Source organism: Nomascus leucogenys, chromosome 11 (genome assembly GCF_006542625.1).
Source record: "Nomascus leucogenys isolate Asia chromosome 11, Asia_NLE_v1, whole genome shotgun sequence".
Lineage (NCBI taxonomy): Eukaryota > Metazoa > Chordata > Mammalia > Primates > Hylobatidae > Nomascus > Nomascus leucogenys.
The window spans coordinates 47,160,845-47,174,546 of NC_044391.1; the positions used below are offsets into that span (position 1 = coordinate 47,160,845).

At 39.0% G+C, this 13,702-nt stretch overlaps 1 protein-coding gene and 1 pseudogene across 2 annotated transcripts in view; one reads left to right on the forward strand and one right to left on the reverse strand.

The window, feature by feature from the left end:
- Positions 1-1,529: 1,529 nt before the first annotated feature.
- XPOT (exportin for tRNA) overlaps positions 1,530-13,702 on the reverse strand; it is a 44,991-nt gene continuing 32,818 nt past the window's right edge. The window contains exons 23-25 of one of the 2 annotated variants that reach the window (XM_030822303.1): positions 10,924-10,995; positions 5,125-5,181; positions 1,530-2,120 (exon numbers count right to left, since the gene is read on the reverse strand). In XM_030822303.1, the coding sequence (XP_030678163.1) occupies positions 2,094-2,120; positions 5,125-5,181; positions 10,924-10,995 (156 nt within the window). In that variant the 3' untranslated portion in view covers positions 1,530-2,093. Of the gene's footprint in view, positions 2,121-5,124; positions 5,182-10,923; positions 10,996-13,702 lie in introns of those variants that run through there. The other variant, XM_030822304.1, reaches the window with a different exon arrangement.
- LOC105740417 lies at positions 5,997-7,745 on the forward strand (annotated as a pseudogene).

The following is a 13,702-nucleotide window of genomic DNA, read 5'->3' on the forward strand; positions in this document are numbered from 1 at the left end:
TGTCACCACTGCACTCCAGCCTGGGTGACAGACTGATCTCTATTCAAAAAAAGAAAAAAAAAAAAGTATAGTGATACACTATTAATTCCATATATGCTAATATGAAATAGCATCCATATAAACTACTACCAAGTCTTTATGTGCCAGCTATTGTAATAAGTCTTTTCAAGTTTAACTCATTGAATTCATAATGAGTTTTGAGGTAGCTACCATTATTTTCCCCATTTTACAAATAGGGAGACTGAGGCTGGGAGACATTACTTAACTTGCCCAAGGTTCTAAAACCAGTTACTGGCAGAACTGGTATTTGAACCTACTTAATCTGATTCTAGAACCTGTGCTATATAAACTCTTACCCACTATGCATTGCTATTCATTAGTATCCATTTAACAATTACTACTATTGCACTAGCTGCAATTATCACTCCTATAGTACAGGGGAACCTATCAAAGAAACATTCAGCTTTCACTTATCTATTTCTGAAAACATTTTTTATTAAAGTATAAGGTGCATTTCACTGATTTATTTTTATAACTGTCAATTTAGTCAAGTATTTTTATTACATGATGTAAGAAAAATGTTTGAAATGTCTTCTGGAATTAACCAGAACAAAATAAATGTACAAAATTTAGAATAGAATTTTACAGAGTCTATAGGCCACTGAAGCCCATTCATGAAACCCATTCATGAGGCCAAAGGGCAAAACAAACCCTCCTTGAAAATCTCAATTGGGCTTTTAGAATTTAAACGTAAATGTCTATACGAATTCTGCTGCTCAGTTTTGTCCCTCCTCTCTTCTTTCCCGTGATACTACTGATAACTATTAACTATTATTTTTCCTTTTGCTTTCTCAAGTAGCCATGAATAAAAATAGAGGAAGGCAGGGGTAAGTACTTCTAGTAATTAAATGTCAGTTGCCATTTACAAACATAATAAACACATGGGTATACCATAGTATACTGTGTTCTAAATACATCCAATAAAAGAGTTAGAAAATAAATTGGGATTTTAAATTCTTTTTTTTTTTTTTTTGAGAGAGAGAGTCTTACTCTCTCGTCCAGGTTGGCGTGCAGTGGCACAATCTCAGCTCACTGCAACCTCTGCCTGCCGGGTTCAAGCGATTCTTCTGCCTCAGCCTCCTGAGTAGCTGGGATTACAAGCATGCACCATCACACCTGGCTAACTTGTATTTTTGGTAGAGATGGGGTTTCACCATGTTGGCCAGGCTAGTCTTGAACTCCTAACCTCAAGTGATCCACCTGCCTTGGCCTCCCAAAGTGCTAGGATTACAGTCATGAGCCACCACGCCCGGCCTGGAATTTTAAATTCTATCAACAGATTCACATAGGCTTTTTCTAGTACATTAAAAAAAAGACTCATATAACAGAACTAAGTTGCATGTTACCTTTGAGGAGTCAGGTTAAATGAATTAAAGCATCCACACACTCATTTGTAAACCTTTAAATGGGAAATTAGGGAGAGATTAAGATGAGAAAATAAAACTATTTATAATAATTCCAGAAAAGACTTGGTAGATTTCACTACGTAAAATTTATTTTTATATATATATATAAAAAAAAGTATAACACTGGAGCCTAAAACCATTCTCTTTTGTAGAATACATATTGGCATTGAAACAGTTTAAAGAAATGAAATGGCTATCTACAAAAAGTTAGTTTTGATTGTTGTCTTCCCCCATACTTTATGTGTCTTCACACATAAAGAAAATTTTCAAACATTTTATATTCAGCAATTTTTTTAAAAAGTACACTGTTTTCCACTGCTATGGTCTTTATAAAGGACTTGACTTAAAATTTCAAATAAAAAAGAATTAAGGTTCTAGGATAACTCTTGTGTCTTTTAAGAGCATCTTTATACAGAACAATTTGGACTGGCATGCAGGCAACTTCTTTTGTTGTTACATACCTGTATTAGGAAAATTACACCCATTTTACAGAAAAATCCCAAAACATATACTGCAGTAAGCTCAAAACAATGTGAAAAAGACCATTGTGAATGGCACACAAAAATCGCCTCTTTATAAATTAACTGGAATTCCTGATCATGAAGTAGGCACAGGGAAATCCAGTCCTTAGGGCTTTGCTCTCTGGAAGAACACCTGTAAATAAAGTATTAATGCAATCAATACTAATGTCAGAAGATACCACTTTCACCTGAAGAATGGTTCCAAGTTTCTGAGTGCTAGCAATGTTCTTTTGTAACATTAGAACATTTCGCATGCCTTATATATCCATATGTAATCCAAGCTAAGAGCTTTCTGTTCTGGAGAATTAGGTAAGTGTAGATATAACTTATGCTGACATCACCCAACTGGGGAGGTAGTGAAAATATGGTGTTATCTCTATGCTATGGAAATCAAGTGGTCAGAAGAAAACAAGCTCTTCACACTTTTTTACTGATTGGTACTATTTCAAAATTAACACTGGTAAATTAAATATTGAGGCCGGGCACGGTGGCTCACGCCTGTAATCCCAGCACTTTGGGAGGCCGAGGCGGGCGGATCACCTGAGGTCGGGAGTTTGAGATCAGCCTGACCAACATGGAGAAACCCAGTCTCTACTCAAAATAGAAAAAATTAGCTGGGTGTGGTGGCACATGCCTGTAATCCCAGCTACTCGGGAGGCTGAGGCAGGAGAATCACTTGAACCTGTAAGGCGGAAGTTGTGGTGAGCCGAGATCGTGCCATTGCACTCCAGCCTGGGCAACAACAGCGCAACTCTGTCTCAAAAAAAAAAAAAAAAAATTAAATATTGAGGAGGAAACAAGTCAAAGCTGAACATGGCAGGTCTGACTCCGTAAGGAATTTACTATTTATTTGATGATTCAAAAGTACTTCCAAGTCAAAATGTGAGACTACAAAGGAGTTGGCTAGAGGCTGTGCTAGGCATGGCCTAGTACTACACACTGCCGTCCACAGCAGGTCAGGTGAGCACCAGACATAATTCCGTGTTCTTAGTAAGGACAATGATATGGTTTGACCTGGTGTCCCCACGCAGATCTCATCTTGTAGCTCCCATAATTCCCATGTGTTGTGGGAAGGACCGGGTGGGAGATGATTGAATCATGGGGGCAGGTCTTTCCCATGTTGTTTTCCTGATAGTAAATGGGTCTCACAAGATCTGATGGTTTTAAAAATGGGACTCTCCATGCACAAGCTCTCTCTTTGCCTGCTGCCATCCACGTAAGATGTGACCTGCTCCTCGTTGCCTTCCGACATGATTGTGAGACCTCCCCTGCCATGTGGAACTGTAAGTCCAATAAACCTATTTTGTAAATTGCCCAGTCTCGTGTATGTCTTTATCAGCAGCGTGAAAATGGACTAATACAGACAAGAACAGTATTGATAGTGCCCTAGTACCTAGGAGATTCATTTAATAGATAATCTACTGACTATGTGCAGGGAAAAGAATGATCACTGTATAGGCAAAAAACAACTTACAAGGAGGCTGTGCTTAAGGCAAACCTAGAAAAATGGGTACAGTTCATACAGAAGTTGGGCTGCTAGTAAGGCAGGATTTTTGAAGAACTACAAGAACAGTATAGACCATTTCTGCAAGAAAAAACAGAAAGGTAGTCTCAGATCAGAATATGAAAAAGAAATTAAGTGCCAAACTGAGAAACATGAATTTGTTCAGGAAGGTTATGAGGAAGGCGAATAAATATCAAAGGACTGTTTGAAGTTTTCAAACACATCAGCCTGGCTAGAACAAGAGAAGAGAGATCAGAGTAAGATAACATCAGCCTACACCAGAGCAGCAGAGACAGAAGAGAGAGAGGATGAGGAAACAGTCTGCAAGATCTGAGGGTCAATCAGATGTGAAGGGAGGAGTGAGCACAAAAGAATGAAATTCATTTTTTCCAACTAGAATAATAATGCTAACACTGAGATAATTATGATCACTAAGATAATGTCATCACTGAAGAGAAGTTGGGCCCAGAAGGAAGACTTTTTATAAATGCTATGCAGATGAATAATCACATCTGGAGAACAAGCCTTCTATAGGGTACCTAGATCTACTGTTACAGACACCTCTAACAGATAGTGAGGATTGAGTCCTTAAATTCAGTTTGACTGATGGGTATTTAACAGGGGTTACTCCTGTAGGCACTTTGCTTTTTTATGGGAGGATGGTGAAGGGGAGGGTTCCCAATGATAAACAAAAACAAGCCCTCAATATTCTTCCACACAAACTCTCTGAGATGTTTAAGCTGACAAACTACAACTAAGAAAAAACTGACAAGGGAAGATGTTAGAACCACAGTCAAAGGATGGCACACTTAAATTATTTACTGCGCAAAGCCCTTTGACTTACAAATTCTACTGAATGTCTTTGCCAAAAGAACCAGGTGATACACTAAGTTACCTGCTACTGAATTTAATATAGTGCTTTGTCTTCAAATTATTTGAGTGAAGATAATAAAAAATAATTCATCTTGTCACACTGTAACTTTATTTCTAGATCATGAGCTCCTTATGGGGAGGGAAAATTACTCATAGTTGTATTTGCAGCCATTACTGTAGTACTTGGTACATAAAAAGCAGTCATTATGTATGAAACGAATGACTACCTAGGTAAGACCAAGACAGTTTCATCTCATGAACTTAATTATAACTATGAATACCAAATAAACATGTGACACTTTTTGTTGATTTACAGAGTTAAAAAAAAAAAAATCAGTAATTTCGTAAATGTAAAAAGGAGGCTTGATGGCCCAAATCTGAGGATTCTCCTTTTTGTCTGTTTTACAGTTCAAATGTTTCAAAATAGGATATAAGCAAGTATCTCATCCTTCTGTTTTTATATTTTTAGCCCCTTCTTTTCAACTTAATTTGGGCAACTGTGCTTGAACATTTCTTATTCTCCTAATCCCTCTAGTTTCTATTTAATTACATCATGAAACTGTAAAAGAAAACTGGCATTTTCTCACCAATATACTCAAAGGTGTACACATTCAGTGTGCTTACCTAACTTACGCTCTTTTTCAAGAACTTAGTTAAAAGGGACTTCACATAAACATCTATAATTGCAGATATGTATTCTCTCTTGGCTCTCAAACATTACCTAATTGTATGAAGATATGTGAGTTTCACAAATACCTACCTTTAAGTAATTTTTAAAAACTTTAGCATCAGGCTGCTGAAGCGCTTGACAAAACTCCTGGGGGGTGGGGAAAAGAGGGAGAAAAAGAACAAATATATTTGTATTAAATCCATTGTAATTCGTATCCTTTTTTTTTTTTTAATTTTTTTTTTAAAGAGATGGTCTTGCTCTGTCATCTAGGCTGGAGTACAGTGGTGTGATCATAGCTCACTGTAGCCTCCAACTCCTAGGCTCAAGGGACACTCCCACCTCAGCCTCCCAAGAAGCTGGAATTACAGGCATAAGTCACTGTGCCCAGCTTTTTTTTTTTTTAAAAAAGCTGTAGTTAAAAACACTTAAAACTTACCACCTTAACCACTTTTACATGTACAGTAAAGCATTAACTACATGCACACTGTTGTACAACAGGTTTCTAGAACTTTTGCATCTTGCAAAACAAGCTTGTTTTCTGCCTCTTAACTGAAGAACTACCCATTTTCCCCTACTCCAGCCCCTGGCAACCACCACTTTCTGCTTTGGTGAGTCTACTTTAGATATCTCAAACAAATGGAATCACATAGCATTGTCTTTTAATAACTGCCTTATTTCATTTAGCATAATGTCCTCTAGGTTCATCCACATTACAGCATATGACAAGATTATTTTATAAATCAGGCTTAATATTTTCTATTGTATGTATATACCATATTTTGTTTATCCATTTATCTGTCAAAGGAATTTAAGGTTGCTTCAAATTCATAGTATTTAACTTATCAAGATCAATTCAAACAGTATCTCACCACAGGAGGTTTATAGCATTTTCAAATGTTAGTACTTGTCAAACAGGCTGCTTTCACTTTTGAGAACATAGCTCTCCTAGACAAGGTAGATTCATGCCTGAGAGGAGTGAGTGGGACAAAAACTACATTGCTACGGCTGCTCACATCTAGTAAGAGGGATAACCAAACAGAGCTAGACCAAAAGAAAAGAGAATTCTAATAGAGAATATTGTGCAAAATGTGTTGTCTGACATAAGGCATATGAAAAAAGGAAAACTGAGGTTCCTTATCTTTCATAATGAATTACTAAATAGAAAAATAATTTTGTTTCATTTAGCAATCTGGAAGGTTAGCTGTAAACTGAATGGTCTAAGTTCTACTTTTGATGAGCACTAAGATCACAAGAATAGTAATTTATTATTTTCATTAAAATATGAGTTTACTTATATATCAAATGATAACCAAGAAAGTCATTAATATCTCTAAAGTTAAAGGTGGTATACTGTGAAATAAGAGATCACAAATTCATTAAAAATGAGTTAAATTCATTTTTTAAACTCACGTGAGATCTACTTTATTTTTGAAAAAACAGCATTATAAAAACTTCAAAACACACCATTGAGGCTGGGCACAGTGGCTCATGCCTGTAATCCCAGCACTTTGGGAGGTCAAAGTGGCTGTATCACTTGAGGTCTGGAGTTCAAGACCAGCCTGGCCAACATGGTGGAACCCCATCTCTGCCAAAAATGCAAAAATTAGCCAGGTGTGGTGGCATGCGCCTGTAGTCCCAGCTACTTGGGAGGCTGAGGTGGAAGAACTGCTTGAACCCAGGAGGCAGAGGTTGAGGTGAGCTGAGATCGCACCACTGCACACTAGCCTGGGTGACAGAGTGAGGACCCTGTCTCAAAATAAAAACAAAAAACAAAAAAACACCATTGAAAGACAGCTGTGTTCATGGACTGAAGACTTAATATTATTAAAATGTCCTCGCTACCCAAAGCAATCTGCTGAGAAGTGGTGTCTGCTGTTCTCTTACCTCTCTTTGGTGTCTGACTGCCACCACCTGTGAAGGAGCCCTTACCGTTCTGCAGTACCCAGACCAGGGTGATGTAGTGTTCAGGGACTTGGTGAAGGTCATAACAGTGAATTTTAACACACATGGGGAGCTGGGTGACAGTGCCGGGAAATTTGTATTTTTCAACATACCTCAAATCCAAAAAAAAAAAAAAAAAACCCTTGGATGGGGCACGGTGGCTCACGCCTGTAATCCCAGCACTTTGGGAAGCCGAGGTAGGTGGATCACGAGGTCAGGAGTTCGAGACCAGCCTGGCCAAGATGGTGAAACCCCGTCTCTACTAAAAATACAAAAATTAGGTGGGTGCAGTGGCGGGTGCCTGTAATCCCAGCTACTCGGGAGGCTGAGGCAGGAGAATTGCTTGAACCCGGGAGGTGGAGGTTGCAATGAGCCAAGATCGTGCCACTGCACTCTAGCCTGGGCGACAGAGCAAGACGCCATCTCAAACAAAAAACCCTTGGATGCAGATCATGATGTTTAAGAACACAATACCATTACCCTTCCTACAATTCTATTTATATTATGAAGAGCAGGTCCTGGTGGATATAGAGATCAAGATGAATAAGGAGATCATGGAACACATCAAAAAAATTGTGGGGAAGAATGAGGACACAAGAAAGGAGAGCAGGAGAAAAAGCAGCTCTCTCACCCAGCTCATTTTGGCCTTCAAAGTAGTTCTGATGGGAATCTACCTGTGAAGTGAAAGGGCAGGTGCCCTATCCAGGCTAGTGGCATTACCCAAGGAGAAGACAGGGAAGTACAAAGCAACACTGAAAGCCAGTGCCTAGCAGTAAGGTCCAAGGCCACTACAGGCTAGGGTAATTGATAGGGGGTTACCTTGGTCACAGAAAAGCCCCTGGTTCTCGACAGGCGCGGTGGCTCACGCCTGTAATCCCAGCACTTTGGGAGGCCGAGGTCGGCGGATCACTTGAGGTCAGGAGTTCAAGACCAGCCTGGCCAACGTGGTGACCCCGTCTCTACTAAAAATACAAAAATAGGCACGGTGGTGGGCGCCTGTAATCCTAACTACTTGGGAGGCTGAGGCTGGAGAATTGCTTGAACCCAGGAGGCGGAGGTTATAGTGAGCAGAGATTGTGTCATTGCACTCCAGCCTGGGCGACAGAGCAAGACTGTCTCAAAACTCTGGAAATGTCTGCAATAACAGGGTCCCCCCCCCCCCGCCACTTTACACATTATGTAAAATGACACAGGGGAAAGAGTATATAAAACTGAGCTGCTAAATGAATATCCCTGTTCCATCAGGTCAACAAAATGCTTCTTAATGGCCAGGCAAAGTGGCTCATGCCTGTAATCCCGGGACTTTAGGATGCCAAGGTGGGAAGATCATTGAGGTTAGGAGTTTGAGACCAGCCTGGTCTCTACTAAAAAAAAAAGCAATAACAAAAATTAGCTAGGCATGGTGGTGCCTGCCTGTAATCCCAGCTACTCAGGAAGCTGAGCCACCAGAATCACTTGAAACTGGGAGGCGGAGGCTGCATGCAATGAGCCAAGATCGTGCCTCTGCACTCCAGCCTGGGCACTAAAGTGAGACTCCATCTCAAAAAAATAAAAATAAATTTAAAAAATTTTAAAAAGCTTCTTAATCATTCCAAAAACAAAAAACAAAGTGACGTACAGATTCAAGGCAATCCGTGTAAAGGTTCCAAGAGCATATTTTATAGAAACAGAAAAAATAAAACTAGAATTTACATGGAATCACAGAAGGCCCTGAATAGCCAAAACAATCCAGAGAAAGAGCAAAGCTGGATGTACCACACTTCCAGATTTCAAAATATATTTTAATATTACAGTATGAAAACAGTATGGTACTAGCAAAAGACAGACATATATCCTAGCTACTTGGGAGGCAGAGGCAGAAGGATTCTTTGAGTCCAGGAGTTTGTGGTTGCTGTGAGCTATGATAGTGCCACTGCACTTGAGTCTGGACAACAGAGTGAGACCCTCTCTCTTTTCAGATAGACACATAAACCAATGGAACAAAATAGAATTTGAAAATCCACTCCTGCATACAGTCAACTGATCTTCAACAAGGGTACTAAGAATACACAATGGGGAAACAATAATCTCTTCAACAATGGTGCTTGTAAAGCTAGATACCTATGTGCAAAAGAAAACGAGACCCTTATCTTACACCATACACAAAAATCAACTCAATGTATTAAAGACTTTATATGTAATTCTCCAAACTGCAAAACTAGGAGAAAACATAGGAGAAAAGCTTCAAGATGCTGGTCTTTGAAATGATTTCATTGATATCATGAAAAGCTACATTAGTGGGGCTACATTGAATTAAGAAGCTCCTGCACCATAAAGTAAGCAATCAACAGAGCAGAAAGGCAACCTCTGGAATAGCTAAAGAATGGGAGAAAATATTTGCAAACCATTTATCTGATAAGGGGTTAATTTCTAACATATAAAAAAAACTCCTTTAATTCAATAGCAAAAAACTTAATAACTTGATTAGAAAATGGGGTAAAGACTTGAATAGACTTCTCCAAATATAAATGGCTAACAGGTGTATGAAAAAATGCTCAAACATCACTAATCATAAGGGAAATGCAAGTCAAAACCACAATGACATATCACTTCACACCTGTCAGAATGGCTATTACAAAAAAACAAAAGACAGCAAGTGTTGGTGAGATTGTGGAAAAATTGGAACCCTGCTACACAACTGATGGAAATGCAAAATGGTGTATAGCCACTATAGAAAATAGTAAGATGTTTCTTCAAAAAATTAAAAATAGAACTACCATATAATCCAGCAATCCCACTTCTGGGTATTTATCTGAAAGAATTGGAATCAGCATCTCAAAGACATATTAGCACTCCCATGTTAACTGTAGCACTTACAAGAGCCAACATGTGAAAACAGCCCAAATGAATCTATCAGTGGATTAATGCATAAAGAAAATGTGATATATACATACAATGGCATGTTATTCAGCCTTAAAAAATTGGGAAATCCTGCCATATGTAACAACATGGATAAACCTAAAGGACATTGTGTGAAACAGCCAGTCACAAAAAGAGAGATAACTGTATGATTCCACTTATATTAGGTATCTAGTCAAATTCACAGAATCAGAGAGTAGAATGGTAGTTTCCAGGAGATGGGGGCTGTGGGAAATGGGAATTGCTAATCAATGGGTATAAAGTCTTAGTTATGCAAGATGAATATGTTCTAGAGATCCACCTATATTTTATAGGTACATTACTGTCCCTATAATTAATAATACTGTGTTGTGCACGTAAAAATTGTTAAGATGGTATATATCTCATATAAGTGTTCTTACAATAAAATAAAAACACTATTGATGAAGAAACAAATTTTGGAATCTACGTAAGAGATTGTAATTCTAGTTTTAATCAAAAGTTTGATACTTCATTAACTCCATGTACTACTGGACAAGAAATCTGGAAAATTATATGCCAAGAAACAATATTATACAAATGACTTCTTAAAAGTATAAGGTAACTTTCCAGACACTTTCCTTAAAAGACAGTTTCAGATTTACAGATTAAGCATTGATAAGCTTGGTATACACACAACGAACTACCTGGCACAAAGCTTCAGAACTCTTGCTGTGGAACTTCAGCAGTCTGGCAAAGCCTACTAGGCTCCTTTAGAATGTTTTTTTAAAAAAATGCATAAAACAAAATACATGGGATTACGATAGAAGCCAATTATACTGAATAATGGTTACCAAACTAAAGTATGGTAGAACAGTAAGGACTTATTAACTTGTTAGGTAACAAGGTGTAGTGATATTACTTAGTAGCTCATAATTTCAACATGGTGATAAGCATAAACAGTATTTTGAGATACCGGCAACAACTTATGTAATATGAAAATATTTTTTATTTCTGCTAGCGACAATGTTACAGGCAATGCTGCTACTATTGTGATCTCTCGCCTACACAATGGTAAGAAATAGCTCTTACCTGAATTATTTCTGGAGCTACTTGCAAGGAGGGCAGGTACTCTTGTTGAAGATACTGAACACATTCTGGGCCCTGAAGATTAAAAGATACTTACAATTATTTTCTTGCTTGACATTAATGAGCTTAAAAAGAATTGGAATAATACATGTACACTTTAAAGGCAATATAGTATTGTGCTTAAGAACACAGACTCGAGAGCCAGACTGCCTTGGTTTGAAGCCTGGCTCTGAAAACTTTTCCTTTTTTTTTTTTTTTATTATACTTTAAGTTCTGGGTTACATGTGCAGAACGTGCAGTTTTGTTACATAGGTATACATGTGCCCTGGTGGTTTGCTGCACTTGGGCAAGTTACTTAACCTCTCTGAGCCTCGGTTTCTCCATCTGAAAAATAAGGTTCTTGGCCGGGTGCAGTGGCTCACGCCTGTAATCCCAGCACTTTGGGAGGACGAGATGGGTGATTACTTGAGGTCAGGAGTTTGAGACCAGTGTGGCCAACATAGTGAAACCCTGTTTCTACCAAAAATACAAAAAAATTAGCTGGGCATCATGGCGCATGCCTGTAATCCCAGCTACTCGGGAGGCTGAGGCAGGAGAATCACTTGAACCTGGCAGGCACAGGCTGCAGTGAGCCGAGATTATGCCACTGCACTCCAGCCTGGGCGACAGAGCGAGACTCTGTCTCAAAAAAAAAAAAATCAATGTATCTCTCCTCGATGTACTCTTCCTTGCACTAACACCTGGAATTCTTGTTTAATATTAGTGCTCCTGAATCAAAGGATTTATGTTTCCTCCTTCACCTTGGATCTAGATCCCAGTTTAATAACCCATCAGAGGAAACCTGTCTGTAATTGAGAGGCAGTAACCCTGAACTGTTTCCCAGATCCCTCCTACTTTCCTTCTCATCTTTTTCTTATGTCTACCCTGTCTGTGCTTGCTTCCTATGCAATGTTCATCACTTTGTAACCTCACTGGTATCACTTTAAAAGAGTGTAGTTTTGTTTGTTTTGAATCAGGGAAAGTAAACTTACACCTCAAGTCAGTCACAAGAACGAGAAAAAAGAACAATGAAGCAAAACATTTTTTTCTTTTTGTTTTTTGAAGCAAAACACTTTAAAATATAATATTGTTTGACTCAATTCTGTATGTTTAAATTAAGACTTCTATGGATAAAACAAATACTTCTGAAGTAGAAATACCATCCTTACTGTTTCCTTTCATCCGTCATCCATATCCACCTTGACTGTTTAGCATCCAAACAACGCCATCCAATCTCCTCTCTTGAGACTGTCTTCCCTTATCTTTCATAATGCTCCTACCTCTGGTTCTGCTTTTTCATTTCATTTTGTTTTTGCTTTTTGAGACAGTCTCGCTCTGCCGCACAGGTTGGAGTGCAGTGCCACGATCTCAGCTCACTGCAACCTCACTTCCTGGGTTCAAGCAATTCTTGCGCCTCAGCCTGCCAAGTAGTTGGGATTACAGGCGTGCACCACCACACCTGGCTATCTGGTTCTACTTCTACCTTTCTGTTGACTCTTGCTTGAGCCAAAGTTCTTTCTGTTCTGGTCTTAGAAAGTCTCAGTCATTCCTATGGCTTTACTTTGACTGACTTACACTGAGGACTCCAAAATCAGTATTTAATCCTAATTGCTTCAGACCCATTGTTCCAAACACTTTCCCTCCTAAATTACAAACCCACTGCCTACTGATTTCCTGACTTTACACTTGTAATACAAGGCTTTTATCTATCTAGTCTCATCTTGTTTTTTAGCTATCACTTCTGCCTCTATACTTTAGCTAAACAGAATTAAGTCTATAACTTCCCACCAAATCCACCATGCGATATCTAATCTAATCTGTCTTTGTACACCTACTTTACTTTGCCCAGAATGCCAGCTCCCTATTAGTCCCATCAATCTACATTTAAGGGCCATCAAAAATATCACCTCTTTCCTATAGCTTGCTTAGATTGCCCCCTCAGGCAAAATTGCCCATTCAGCTTTAGTTCCACAATATTTTATATATCTCCACTAAAGTACTTAACCCACTGGAGTTTTTTATGTGTTGGTCTCCCTGGATTCTGAGCTCCTGAGTATTGGGGGGTGCTTTGTTTACCTTTATACAGTTCCCCTGCTGTCCCTAAACACACACCTACCCCACCCTAGCAGGTAGCAAGTATAGAAGAAATGCTGCTGAATTGAAAACACTTCAAGTCTCTATTAGAATCAAAAAATCAAGTTCAAATGAGTGCACAGCTGAATGGAGACCACTGAGCAAAAGCTCTGTTCTTTTTAGGGGGTGAGGGCAACTACTGCTCTTTAGCTGGCTGTAGCTATGTGGCAATAACAGTCCTGTGCTGGCATTCTATGGCTTTGAGAGAGGCTGGAGGGAAGAATTTTTGGTTAAAAAAAAGTATCTGAGATTTTTAAATGTTGGCAACCAATTCCAGTTATTTACAAATACCCAGAATCAGCTGGGCATGGTATAATACCAGCATTTTGGGAAGCCAAGGCAGGAGGAATGTTTAAGCCCAGGAGTTCAAGACCAGCCTAGGCACAATGGTGAGACCTGGTCTCTATAAAAATCACAAAAATTAGCCAGGTGTGGTGGCGTGCGCCTGTAGTCCCAGCTATTCAGGAGGCTGAAATGGGAAGAGTACTTGAGCCTCGGAGGTGGGGTCTGCAATGAGCTGAGATCATGCCACTGCACTCCAGCCTGGGTAACACAGGGAGAACCTACCACAAAAAATAAAGTAAAATATATATTAAAAAAATAACCAAGG